Below are 14512 nucleotides of genomic sequence, written 5' to 3'. Positions count from 1 at the left end.
TTATGTTTTATTATAAAATGATGTATTGGGAAGATGTCTGCCTGGTATACTGACCTACTGGAATAATGGCCACTGGGTTAATGGCCACTGGGATAATGGTCACTGGGATAATGGCCTACTGGGATAATGGCCTACTGGGACAATGGTGCTGGGATAATGGACTACTGGGATAATGACAACTGTAATAATGGCCCTGGGATAGTGACCTACTGGGAAACTGTCCTCTGGGATAATGGTCGTACCCCCTAACAGCTATTCATTGGAAGTCTGCTGCACCGAGACTGCTCTGCATTTCATGCAGCATGCAATACGACTTACATTGCGCGTAGGAAAGTTATCCAGTTACCTGCCACAGATCAGTGAATTACTCTAATTTACCCCACCGATAAGACCTATGAAACCATGAATAAAATGAAGCCAATTAAGCAAAACATCCTTGGGTATGTTGACAAGCCATAATCAAATGTAGAAATAAATAAACGCTTCTTTACTTTTATAAGAGGTTAATCAATTTATACCACATCATTCATTACACTATCTCTTTATATATCCTCTGTTTTTTGGAATTAAGAATAAACATGTGTAACAGGGTATGTCTTGCAAATATGCCAATATCTTGCCATTCTTTTGTGAGCTTTTGGCTTTATATATATATATATATATATATATATATATAGGGCTATCTCTGTTTGTAGAGGAATGTGAGGTTCTGGCTACAAACAGAGATAGACCTATATATATATAGGTCTATCTCTGTTTGTAGCCAGAAACCTCACATTCCTGTATATGATATCCAATAATATATCTATCAGGCCCCTACATACAGAAGTCTGAAACTTGCACTGGCATACACACATCGGTACCATTGGTGCATCGGTACCAAATTGGCCAATATACGAATATACCAGTGCATTCTAGTTTCATGCATCATTTTCCAAGACAGAGGTGATCTAAAAATATCACATGCTCTTGGGCCTGATACTTTTCAATTTATAAACTGTACACATTTCTGCAGAAGACATCCATATATAACTGCACTCCATATCATCCATATTCAACGTTTTCAGAATAAATGACTGATTGGACGATTTATGGTGGAAAAGTTGACTATATAGTTTCTACATATTTATTCAAGCCATCTAACTACAAGTGGTTGTACAGTATATACGTGTGCGATTGATTCCATGCAGTCCACACATGAATTTAAGAGACAAGTTTGAAAAAATAAAATAAGATTTGCTCGATGTACTATATCTAAATACATGTATCTTTTTCTGTCGTCACTCTCACTGTTTATCTACAATATAGACATCCGATTTATCTTATATATTTGTTGTTCCACTCCATACTCAAGAATTTTAGACATACACACATCATGACAGTCAGTTTTGTGGGAGGTGGAAACCATGAGTGCCTGGGGTACATATAAAGCACCGTTAAACGTATACTTACTGTACACAGATCACACAAGACACGCTATACATTATAAAACACTATAATGCCACCGGGATCAATCAGTCCTCATTCATCTGTAAATTGTAATAGAAAGTCTGTTGTCTGAGTGATGCTAAATGTATTCTGTTATTATAACACAATATTCTGCCATACTCAAAACAGTATCCTTCTAGTCTAACAGAATCAACATGTTGACTTAATAGAATATGTGTGCTACATTTAACATAACAATCTGCAGTAATAACAGAATGCATTCAAGAATCACTCAGACAACAGACTTTCTGTTACAAGTAACAGATGAATGAGAACTGACTGGCCCTGGCAGCTTTGTAGTGTCTTTAACACACTAATTTTTTGAGACCACACTGTAATTCACTCTTTTGGCATGTATGAGATATTATACAAATCAGACAAATGAAATAATGTATGTCCTGATATTACAAAACCTTACTCGTCAATTTCTTTTATTTTTCAGGACTTTAAGGAAAGGCTAAATAAGCTTTTAAATTTCTGCAATATAAAGCAATTCTCTCAATGACTGTCTTAATATATACATGTTCCATATACATATTTATCTATTTAATCAGCGTTTTACATCCTACTCAAGAGTATTTCACTTATACATTTATATATATATATATATTTACATAAATATATATATATATATATATATATATATATATATATATATATATATATATATATATTCAAACAAGTTCTGTTATTTGGGTGTGTCATACTATTACTGTAATGTGTACATAAATAATAGTTATATGGATTATCACATAAGTTGTCCTGCCATTAGTAGTAATTAGGGGTCAATAGACAACATAAGGCAAATGTCACTCACACAGTTTCACCAATTCATCTGGCGTAACGTTACCACCAGTAATAACTATAACAACGTTTTTGCCGTTGACATCTGGGATTTTATCAAACAACATGGCAGCCATTGCAGCACTACCCGATGCCTCAACCACCAACCCAGCATGGTAGAGTCTTTTAACTGCCGCTCTGATTTCATCATCAGAAACCAGCAAGATGTCATCTACATACTTCCGACAGTGGTTGTAAGTAATTTTTCCTGAAATGATATAAGAACTGTCATCAGCCAAGCACGTTTACTCAAATTAATACATCTATAGATAACATTATACCTTTTGTGCAATATGGATCCCACGCTGGAAGAACTGTTGTGGCCAGCAAGGGTCCTGTACTAATATAACATTCAATAACAGTCTGCATTTTCAATTTACGCCCTAGCTAATAGAAATTTACAGCTTTGAAAGACAGCATTCTATTTTAGAAATCAAAATCAAAGTTCAGTATATTATATAGACATTTCTATTAAGTATAAAGTACGACCTCTTTCAAACATTCATAAATCTGTGTGTATCGTACAAAATAACATATCATATTTAAAATATAGCATATGAAACGTGTGCAACAATTTTTTTTTTTTGTATCACATGTATGATTTATACCTGCAAAAGGTGGAGACAATCCGGAAGCAATGGATTTCACGGATGGCATAGTTACCGCATGGCCCGCCTTAAAACTTTCAAACATTGTTGGCGCTGAAGCAAAATTATATTAATACTTATGATTGTGACATCTCCAGCCGTAAGCGGCAAGGTCTGCCAGCAACCTAAGACACTAATCAAACAAATAAATAAGTAATTGATTGTGACATAACCCTTGACATTTAAAGGTGTAACAAAGGGCCGATATCACAAATGTAGTCACCCTGAAACAATTATTCATGATAAGGCCTTCTAGCAAGATGAATCACTAATCAGGCAAACGTGAACCTCAATCTCTGATCCAGCAGTTGTTAGCCTGAATTATTAATCCATCACTGGTCACCCTGAAACACTGATCTGGCAGACGTCAACCTGTATCACTGATCCAGAAGTAGTCAACCTGAATCACTGATCCAGCAGGCATAATCATGAATCACTGATACAGCACTCATCGCGCTGAATCAATCATCCAATGTTCGTCACCCCGATCACTGACCCAGCAGTGGTCACCCTCAATAACTGATCCAGCAATGTTCGTCACCCTCAATCACTGATCCAGCAGTGGTCACCCTCAATCACTGATCCAGCAGTGGTCACCCTCAATCACTGATCCAGCAGTGGTCACCCTCAATCACTGATCCAGCAGTTGTCACCCTCAATCACTGATCCAGAAGTGGTCACCCTCAATCACTGATCCAGCAATGTTCGTCACCCTCAATCACTGATCCAGCAGTGGTCACCCTCAATCACTGATCCAGCAGTGGTCACCCTCAATCACTGATTCATGATGTGTTTATTCCATAATTTCGCTCAAAAAAGTTCTGTATCTACATGTTCGCATTATCCCTATGGACATGCCAAGTTTCAGCTTCATTCACTTTGTATACATCTTTTTTGCACATATGACAAATTTACAACATCTCCAGTGGTCATCAAATATTTTACGAAATCTGTTTTAGCTTCCTAACATTTTTTGTTAATTTGTTGATCTGAAGTGCGCTTTAGAGAACACATTACCTCTCTCGGGTTCGACGCCATATACCTTACATTCGGGTCGTCTCAGTTTGATTGCGGTGGCCACCCCAGCAAGAACACCCCCTCCACCACAACAGACAACAACAACATCTGGCAGAGGCCTGGATTCCAATATCTCAGATCCGAGGCTGAACAGAAAACACATAATGATCCAGGGCAATGGCGTGCGACAAGGGCGGTACATTATACAAACCCCAAGCTATCGAATTTGACAAAGCTGTTTATACAGGACAGCCAATCCGTTAATAGAGTGGTGGTTAGTAAACTGATTATAACTATGTGTTAGAGTCATCAACTGTAGAGACCTGTTTGAATCAGAGGACTAATGTGACATTTATATGAAAGACAGCATAGCCTGAAGCGTGGGTTTGAAAGTTCATCTTTGCAGTTTCTAATCACATCCTTAAATCAATGTTACATCAATCATCTGTCCAAGTCTATATGCAGACAAGCATGTATATTTAAGATGTAAGAAAAGCAATAAGACCATATTTCCTGAGACAAAATTAAGAGAAACACTTTGAATACATTTAAATGCATTGTTTTCAATGCAAATCATTAAGGTACAGGTACATTACCACTATACAAACAATAGTTATTTATACACACAAATGTTAATTAGAACTGTTGAAATCAATAAATGGATCATGTTACAGAAATACAGAAACAGCCTGCAATGATGCATGGACATATAAGTTAATTGTACTTAATAAAGCCAGTTTCGACAACGTTACAGTGAGCAGATTAGATGGGCCTCTGATCCTGTATCATGGACCTTCTGGCAGATCATCTTACCTGCTGTATCCAGCGATGAGGTGTAAATCATCAAAAGGGTGAGTATACACATATCCCATCTCTTGGACATACCTGTCCACCGTCGGCTGAAGTTCCTCATTAGGGGTGGGTATGATTTCCACGCCATAGCCCTTCCAACACACATTGGCAAAAACTATCACAAATGCAAATAGTGTTTTCCTTCGTTAGACCAAATTAAGAGAGGACAAGTTAAAATGCTAAGAAAGTTTAAAGCTATGTTGTTTGAAAAACCTGAATTGATATACATTCCTCTTGACCATTTGTTTACACATGGGCCTATGTACTATTTCTGAATTGGTTACTACTCAGCTTTACTACAGCAACTGCATCAAAGAAAGAATTAACTATACCTTTATTACATCCACTCTGTTGGCAGGTGCGAATTTGGGGATCAAACACAAACCCTTGAGACCCAATTCCTTGGTCACGTGTCCAAATGCTTTGCCGTAGTTTCCTGCCGACATTGTAATTAGCTTCTTTTCTCCTGACTTTACTTCAGGTGGAATAAAACGAATTTGGTTCATGATTCCCCTAAATTTGAAGGAACCTGCCAATAAATAAAGCCAGAGAATGAGTTGTGACTGAGCTCGGAACTTTGATTAGTCACATCTTCCGTTTCGCTACTAGTTTATTACCAGTATTCAGCCATGTACTATCAAATCATTGTCTGAAAATCTAATAATCATATTATTGCACCTTTCTTTTATTGAACACGTGATAATTCTATATGGAAATTCATAAACTCATTGAGCTTCATTTTTCATTACCAGAACCAACATTGAAAGAAACACAAAACATTTTCAGATGTGATGCACTACATAATAAGGAAGTTTGTTCTGCACTACACAAGAAGTAATTCTCCTAACTATTTTATGTAGTGTAGGACAGTGGCAGCATACATATACAATAAACATAAAGGCTCTTTAGAGATGCACTTGTATGGTGCTGGAGGGCACGTCATTTAGAACGACCATCTTACAGTAAAAGAAATAAGGAAGGAAAACCCTGCCCAGCCATTCAGATCCAACCTTCCCCCAGAGCCCATCATGAGTAAGCTTCCTTGTTTACCACTGGATAGTGAGGTTTTCCTTATGATTGCTTCCAGCCACAATAAGTACACCTGTCCACTGCATAGAAGCTGCAACACTCCACCACTGCATAGGCAACAAGTATGACTTCCACTGCAACATGGCTAGTAGGGGTCATCTTGCAGCCGGAGATGGTGTACTTGTTTCAGACAGCTGTCATCAGTGCCCGTGAGCATACATGTTGCGTCCTGCGGGTGATGGTCATGTTGCAGTTGACTGGCGTCATATTGTTGCTAACAGGAGTATAGTTTTTACAGCCGGCAAGCATCATATTGCGACAGGCGGGCGGGCGTGCATACATGTTGGGTCCTGCGGGTGATGGTCATGTTGCAGTTGACTGGCGTCATATTGTTGCGAACAGGAGTATAGTTTTTACAGCCTGCAAGCATCACATTGCGACTGGCGAGATCCTTGCAGTTGAGAGACCCGGGAACAAACCCACGCTGGGTCATACCAAGGACAAAATTGTACTTGTTACTGCCTGGCTTGACGCTTAACACTGAGAGTTTAGACCAACAAAACAGAACTGGTTTGACTGGTGTCAGTATGATGTGACTGGGTGAGGTGTCATGTTTGGTGTCTTTGGCATGACACTTCATTGGCTGCAGCAATTTGGCATCATGGACTTACCCTGCCACAATAAGAGTCCGCATATGTACACACATCTAATGACTCCTTGTCTTCATATGTTCAGTACAACGTTAAACCCTAAGCATTTGTTCGTTCATTCATTCATTCATTATTTTGAAAAAAAAAAGATTCATGTTTTCTTTATAAATAAATGGTATTTACACTATTTAGAAAGTGATGTAGTGTTTACCTGTGGTTTGCATAGACTCAAGCTTCAGGCTTAAGTTAACATGTTTGTCCTCTACTTCTGGGAACAGTGTCTGGACGTTGGAGAGCAATGGCGTTCGTCTTACTTCCGGACTGCGATGTTCCTCAGCATCTCTTATTTGCTCTTCTGTTATTAGCTCATACACGTCATCTTTTGTGTCAGACATGTTGTTCAGGTATCAGATGGTGTATACTTACACTTTTAAACTTATCACCTGAAAAGGGAACATAAGCCGAATATATGTGACCAATCCATGGGTTCTCTCAGGCTCACTCTATATCCTGCCATCTCGCTATACAATTACATGCTGTATGTGCAAGACAAAGGCCTAGGCAGATTTTCTGCTGTTCCACAGCCTTGAAATCACTGAAGACTTCTCTTCTCTTTCTAAATTTCGCAATTTATATACTTTCTTGTCCGGTGGTTTCTGTTAAATATTTTTGGGGTATTGAACTGTAAACAATACATCTATATCTACGATGTTACTTGACTCCTTTATCTCAATCTATAAGATTGATATATTAATTTTTGTTAAGAAATAATAACTGTGTGAATCTAGAGTTGTCGACGACTGCGCCCTTGCTCTTACAAACTTATAGACACTGCTATAGTGTTATAGATGCCAAATTGCAGAACCAAAAGCACTATGACTATATAAACCAAAGATCCAACGTTTAGTGTCTATAAAGAATTTGGAGATAATTAAAGTGACAAACTTTCTGATGCAAAAGCCAAAGCAAGGCAATGCCTGGATTTGAAAATGCGGTCTTATTGACAAAGAACAAGACTCAACTCTGGCAGACCAGAATGCATGGTTATATCTTTAAGCAGCCTTTGTTATATACATTGAGCACTGTAACATTTATATATACCGGTATAATTTATATATATACATTTTTTTTTTTTTTTTCGGCTCTCGACCACGATTTTATATTTGTAACCCTTATAATTTCTCAAGAGCAGTAAGACGTAAGGGAGTTATCTCCCGTTCACAGGCTGAAGTTGTCCTACATTTTACAGCCGGAAGGATTGTTCATGTGTCTTGTGACAACATACAAAGTGCTGATGACACTACTTTTGCCGGATGAAACTTTTGCTGGATGAAACATTGCACGCATCTTGTAAATCACTTACCAAACAGTACCTTACCTGAAATGCAGTGGGGTTGTAATTTGCCTATAAAACACGCTGTAAAAAGCGTTTGAAATAAGATCCACCCACTGTTCTCCGAACAGGTTCGTCAGTGCATGAAACCGTATGCAGTCTACAATATTCGTATTGAGTTACCTCCCTTTTTGTTGGGAAACACGTGCGCGGCGATGTATTCCTGAGGTGCCTGAGAATATATGTCCATTGCTTTAGTCTATAGGCCTATCTCAAGGTACGAAGGAGACAAGTTTTAGACAAGTGTATAAAATTGCAATTGTATAAAATTTGGAATCTGGCTTAATAAGGCCTGTAGGCCTACATGCCTAATTTAATCATAGACACATGAAATGAACATAGGCCTATGGACTACTGAAATGTGCCGTGAAGCAACGAGCATAAAACTCATTGGCGCAATCTCGGAAGAATGACACGAGAACGTAGACAAAAAATACTGCACTCACAGTTCACCCGTGCACGTGGATTGACACACGAGTGATCTAGAAGGTTGGCACTTTTGCGTAATTGTTTTCGATAAAATATGCCGTTTCCGATATCCGAATTTTATTAAAGACTAGAAGGACTTCGGGTGTTTGTAAAGGATACTCCAACAAACGCCTTTAACTTTCTTAAATCCTGCAGTGAGTTCTGGCTGACAGAGTGTTCGGGATCTCTAGCGAGCTTGGAATATGAATTGGATGCTGTAGGCCTATCCAGAATACCGACTGTTCATCGATAATCATATCCTACATCACTGACAACTGCAACTGATTCTCTCTTACATAAGCGTTAACGGCTTTTTTTATTGTGTATATAATGCTTCTTACATATTCCTTGAAGAACTGGTAGTTATGGTTGTCTGGAAACGAGCCTTGGGATTATTGGCGTGGAACGCCCGTCCATGGTTTTCTACTGGCATATATATAGGCCTGCGAAAGTCAACCTTTCCACTTCCGAGTGAATAAAAGTGTTGGGATTTTGGCGTATGTTTGAAGTGGTTTACATGTATGTACAGTTGCAGCTTTGCGCCAAGAAGTTTGTCAACTACATATATAGGTACTTAGTATGCAGATATCAGCTGTTTTACTGGGGCTCTCTCTGTTCCATTAAATTATGGCGTTAAACAAAAATGAAATAAATAGCATAAATAAATAATGTTTGAACTTATCCTGTGTGCCGAGATATTTGTCCATACTTCATGAATACATTTAATGTTGTTTTAGTTGTACAGGAAGATCAGTTGCCATGCGAGTTATAACAATGTCAGTCCGTGTACGCTCCTACTTTTTATATAAGCATATGTACATACATGGTCAGTCGGAATTAAACCCTGAGTAAATCTAATGTCAATTTACTCCGGTAAATTGAAAAGTGGCGGGATTTTAACGGTGTTACGTGTGGCCATTTACGAACTATTACACTGTCGTCGCTGGGCTGGTTTTACTCTCTACGCTATAGCCTATAATCTTTCATACTATAATATGTTCTAATCCTGGCGTTAGAATCTCGTTGTTCCCAACTGGACCTTTGAATGGCCAATAAATCAAGTGATTATGCAGTCAGTCAAGCAACTTATCACTCACCAAAGAATATTCCATTTGATATCTACTCATGAAGCTTTGTCGCTGAATTCGTTCTATGCTGTATACCTGCAGTTAGATTTATGTGTATACATGAACACGCATAACTATTGCAATAATTCACTTGGCTAGCTATACACAAAACATTTAAGTGAAATCAGAAGTGGTTTAGAAAACAGCAGTTGTTGAAAGCTGCACGTGAATAAATTATAAAACAAAAGAAACTTAGACAGCTACTTGGTACTTGGCAGTTAGATTATTGTAACTTGAATGAATTGACCCACGCCGCTTCAAAAGACTATACATGGAAAAGTCAAGGTTCTAATCGTCAACAACTGAAAAAATACGCGCGAGTTACAAATGCCTCTATAAACAACTAAATAAACACTTCGAGCAACTGATGTAATAGCTGTTGGATCTGATCTCGAATCTATATTGTATAGCAGATATTCCCGTAACTTTGGAAGCACTCAGTCGCATTATCAAGTAGATCCGCTGATAAGTTTTAGTAATACACTGTGGTGTAATTCCGAGAAACGAAAACGAATATTTCAGCATTTTATTTTGCATGATTGGGAGTAAATTCCTGAAAATGGAAAATACAGCATACTGAAATATTGAGTCAAAATAAAATTGTTGTGCTTTTAGCTACACATCCTGTGTAACACGGTCACATGCATGGTTTGAAAGGGTTATGAGGTGTTTTGACGTATTCATACGTTATATGAACTACACACATTTCTGGACTTCCGTGAACAGACCTCAGGAAATAGCAACATTAGTTTCACACAGCTGTAAGTATTCATCCGTGTGTAGTAGAACAGGTTTGCAACGAAACGACTTGTAAACATAGCAAATCATATATTTTAATGAAATTTTGAACATGTATATTGTTTACATTGTAGACTTAGTGAAACATATATGTATACCAGAATATGGATACAGTGAAATACAAAACCTATGAAACAAACAAGATATGACTGGTGTATTTTTATTTAGCAAATAATAGGCCTACACATTTAAATAAGATAGATGAAGATTAAGTTGAAAGTTTGTTTTATTATTAAATTTTACGAATAAATATATTTCTTCAATTTAAATAGACAGAGGGTCTTCGTGGCCGAGCTGCTTAGCGTACCAACGCGGCATAATGACCCACGAGTCTCTCATCAGTGTGGTCGTGTTCAAAAGAAACCAGATCAAATGGATAAAAAAATATATACGAAAGAAAGTATGCACAGACACGTAAAAATAAATTTACAAAGTGATAAAAATAGAAAGGCGAATGGATATAAGCCTATGCAACGTACATGTATAAGCATAACAATAAATGAACAGTACGAAGAATCTATACAAGAGAAAACTCAGACTTATAAATTCGACAAGTAATGCAGCGTGGATCATGAACATAAAACTAGGTTAATGGAACGGTCCATGTCTGTCAGATGTGTTAACTCGAACAGCAACAGCAAACACGTTTACAAAAACCAGACTTGTCTTCCCTTGGTGGAACTTGTTTTCTCGCGAAATCCACAAAAACCTGCTGAAGTGTTGTCTGGCTAACCGAATAATCCTCGATATTGTACTTTGTCCTAACTCTTTCCATTGTTCCAAATATAAAGGCTAATGGTATGGAAGGGTCCTTCAAATGGTAGTTGACGTAACCATTTCCACTGTCCACTTTTTCGTTCTCTGGAAAAGTGGCTTCGACAAACCTTAGAAAGTCTTGCAGAAGGAGATCATTGGTCGAATCCGCTATCCGAGCTATGAGAGAATATCCCTTACCAAACTTGTTTTTAAGATGCTGAGGGCTTCCAAGACACAAGAACCGACCATTGACCATGATGGCGATCCGAGTACACAAAGCGTCACACTCTTCCATGCTGTGAGGAAGGGAATAATAGATAAATATATATCTTTAAAAATTACTCTCTGGGTTGATTCGTCTTTCGTCCATGAAAGACAGATTTATATAATGTATGAAACAGTTATTAAGAAATAATGTAATTGGAATTTGAGAAAAGAAAAAAATATTTAAGTATAATACTAACGATCATAAGTACAGGCACATAATTTCAACAAATGAATTCAATGTATTTTCCTGCTGATCTAATCATCGTCCACACACACTTTACGAATATTTAAATCTAATAAAGTAACTGGATTTCACCGACATACAAGTATACACAGTGTTCGAATGCAACTACTGTTTATATTGAATTAACTATGTGGTTATTTTAGCCAAAGCAAAAATATTTCATGAACTTACGCGGATATACATATATACTCTGTTTGTAAAACTTTAAAATTTAAAAACTTAAACTGTCTTGAATATGGCTTTAAACAGCAAACACGAAATTTATTTACGTACCTGTGTGACGTTAGAACGAGGGTTCTGCCTGACGCCCGTATTTCGGATAAAACGTTCCACAGTTGACGACGAGCAGCCGGGTCAACGCCAGTCGTTGGCTCATCCAGAAAAATGACTGGTGGATCTCCGATCAAAGAAATGGCTGTACTCAGCTTCCGCTTGTTCCCGCCACTGTCGATAACGCAGGTGTTAACAGAGATAAAATATCAGAGGTCGACTGAGCAAAGGAACGAACAGTTCTTAATTCAAATATTAAGATCTAATTTACATTTCTGATCTAATTTACGTGCTTAGACTAACATGAAAATTTCTGAATCTATGAGTCGAAAGAGATATTTGTATACCCGACGTCAACGACAGTGGAGGACTTTCGAGTAGTATAATTAAGAGTGAAACTTTAATCTAAAGCTGTTCAGAGAAATCAACTCCTGGACATTTGTCATGAGGTATAATTCATATTATTATATGTTCTTATGAAACAATTTATTCTGCCATATTTTGTGTTGCATACATGACACATGACGTCAGTCATATAAGCATGCATGTTTACCTGTAATTCCCTACAAGGGTGTCAGCATACTGTTCCAATGTTAGCAATTTCATCAGTTCAGTTATTACAGTTGAGATACGCTTCTCTGTTATTCCCTTGAGTCTTGCGAACATAGAGAGAGTTTCCCGGCCAGTCAGTTGATCGATGAGGGCATCGAACTGTGGGCAGTACCCCAGATTTGCTTGGACCTGAAAATGAAGCAAGATACTTTTGGACTTCGTTTGCTGTAAAAATGATAACAGCGTAAGGTTATATCTGTCAAAATAAACCATGACCACTGAATATCAAAGGAAGTACGACGTTAAACCCAAGCACTCACTCGCTCAATGAATATCAAAGCAATTCTGAGGTCATGCTCAGATTAATAGGGCTTTCAGTTTAATTATATGGAACGGCCAAAACTAAAATCTTCATCATGTGAAGCTTATTTGTCATTTAAAAGAAAAAGACAACACTACAGATCAAATGTACACATGTGTCGATAAAGTATTCCATATTAAGAATAAGAAGCATACGTTTTAAATTTAAAGAAATTGCTTTCAAAGAAAACAAAATCGTGCACGATGTGAAAATCGAAAGCGTCGCCACTTTTTCAATTTTAACAAATCAGACGAGAGATCTTCTACAACCCGAGATAGCAACCAAACCAAAGCACTCCATTACATTGCTATAAAGTTATACCAGTCTACTCAGAACAGATTCACAAACGGATCCTACCGAAGTGACATCTGTTTTAACATCATGTCCATTCAACCGAGCGTTTCCATCGGAATAAATTCGTCTCCTGTTAGCATCTTAAACGTAGATGTCTTCCCAGCACCGTTGACACCCAGAAGGCCGAAGCATTCATTTTGCGGAATTCCCACGCTAATCCTCTCTACAGCGACGTAGCCGTTGTAGGACTTCGTCACATCTTGCAACACCAAACTTTCCTTCCTGGAGAGCTCAACAATGCCGTTGTGACTGACCCTCTCCCTCTCGTCTGCTACATCCGAGTCCTCGGATGTTATTGACGAAAGTTCTGAGGAGAACGCGGTAGGTGGCCGTATGAGGTACCTCACTCTTCGGATAACCCCATATTCTACCAAGAACACCAGTCCCCATACAAAAGTCCTTGTATCCCAAGAAACAGAAGATATCTTCCGATTCCAGGAACGTCCCATGCCAAGTAGTTCTCTTCGAACGGAAAGCAAATTGTTGTACATGTGCCTGCCAAAAAAAAAAGAGAGAGAATATTAAAGATAATACACAAAAATGAATGAAGAGAAGACACTTTGCGATTTATTTTCCAGCTGCTGACTGAGACAAATTGTATTGCAGGTGACAGACGCGTCGTTCACCTATAGTGGCATGACGATACACTGATATTATAATTAGCGATATTAAAGATAATACACAAAAGTGAAAGAAGAGAAGACACTTTTTTCCCAGCTGCCGACTGACTCAAATTGTATTGCAGCTTACAGGCACAATGTTCACCTATAGTAGCATGACGATACACTGATATTATAATTAGGTGCAAGGCCCCTAAGTTATCATCAAACCAAAGTAAATCCAATGAGATATAGGACAGCAAATCAATCAGTTCAACTGAATAAAAATGCAAAAAAGGGCTTCATGCTTATTGTAATATTTATTTAAAGGAAAACATGCATATGAAATTTATTTGCATGGAGCACAAGCTTTACTTCAGTATATTAAATCCAGTAAAATCTCATTCTGTTTACCAATTTCGTATGTATCATAACTGGTTATTGATATCTTGGTGCATAGAGTTATATATGTAACATGTAGTGGCTATTTAAAGAAAAATGTCTCGTGTTTAAGTAATTTTTAGATTTCATTTTTTCTAGATGTCATAAGCAAAATTTACATGCTAGTGATACACCGCTAGTGATACACCGCGTTAAAATACACAATCGTGCTCAAGAATACATATATAGGCCAATTAACAAAACCCACCCTGAGCAAATCTTCAAAATATAGTTGTAAAAGCGAAAAGATATTTAAAACTGTCTCACCTTTGCAACACGGTAACAGTGGGATCAAATAAACAGGTTACTTTGTAGTTGGCCTTCTCGCAAACAGAAATGTACAGATTGTTTATGAA

At 37.7% G+C, this 14512-nt stretch overlaps 2 protein-coding genes across 3 annotated transcripts; both read right to left on the bottom strand.

Annotated features, from left to right (window-relative positions):
* Positions 1-2176: 2176 nt before the first annotated feature.
* LOC135471802 (L-threonine ammonia-lyase-like) lies at positions 2177-8009 on the bottom strand. Of its 2 annotated transcripts, XM_064751153.1 has the most exons (7): positions 7905-8009; positions 6738-6969; positions 5180-5376; positions 4809-4939; positions 3996-4141; positions 2940-3032; positions 2177-2539 (listed from the first exon to the last, which is right to left on the bottom strand). In XM_064751153.1, exons 2-7 carry the CDS (start codon positions 6919-6921, stop codon positions 2298-2300), a joined length of 993 nt encoding a protein of 330 aa, XP_064607223.1. In that variant the 5' UTR covers positions 6922-6969; positions 7905-8009; the 3' UTR covers positions 2177-2297. The 2 variants fall into 2 exon arrangements, with proteins under 2 accessions (XP_064607223.1, XP_064607224.1); XM_064751154.1 differs by lacking the exon at positions 7905-8009 and having other exon boundaries at positions 6738-7010.
* A 2447-nt stretch (positions 8010-10456) lies between these two features.
* LOC135471465 (phospholipid-transporting ATPase ABCA3-like) lies at positions 10457-13251 on the bottom strand. Its single transcript, XM_064750711.1, has 4 exons — positions 13120-13251; positions 12403-12590; positions 11853-12023; positions 10457-11364 (listed from the first exon to the last, which is right to left on the bottom strand). Exons 2-4 carry the CDS (start codon positions 12513-12515, stop codon positions 10932-10934), a joined length of 717 nt encoding a protein of 238 aa, XP_064606781.1. The 5' UTR covers positions 12516-12590; positions 13120-13251; the 3' UTR covers positions 10457-10931.
* Positions 13252-14512: the final 1261 nt, after the last annotated feature.

The sequence above is a fragment of the Liolophura sinensis genome, chromosome 7 (assembly GCF_032854445.1).
Source record: "Liolophura sinensis isolate JHLJ2023 chromosome 7, CUHK_Ljap_v2, whole genome shotgun sequence".
NCBI lineage: Eukaryota > Metazoa > Mollusca > Polyplacophora > Chitonida > Chitonidae > Liolophura > Liolophura sinensis.
Note: the sequence above shows the minus strand (reverse complement) of the source record. Positions and strands in the feature narration are given on the sequence as shown.

Coding starts and splice junctions, on each gene's coding strand:
- LOC135471802 (XM_064751153.1), bottom strand. CDS start 6,921: ATGTCTGACACAAAAGATGACGTGTATGAGCTAATAACAGAAGAGCAA. Junction 5,377..6,737: donor TGAGTCTATGCAAACCACAG/GTAAACACTACA, acceptor ATTTATTGGCAG/GTTCCTTCAAATTTAGGGGA. Junction 2,540..2,939: donor ATTGTCTCCACCTTTTGCAG/GTATAAATCATA, acceptor ATATCATTTCAG/GAAAAATTACTTACAACCAC.
- LOC135471465 (XM_064750711.1), bottom strand. CDS start 12,515: ATGTTCGCAAGACTCAAGGGAATAACAGAGAAGCGTATCTCAACTGTA. Junction 12,024..12,402: donor ACCCTTGTAGGGAATTACAG/GTAAACATGCAT, acceptor CGTTATCGACAG/TGGCGGGAACAAGCGGAAGC. Junction 11,365..11,852: donor CTCGTTCTAACGTCACACAG/GTACGTAAATAA, acceptor CCTTCCTCACAG/CATGGAAGAGTGTGACGCTT.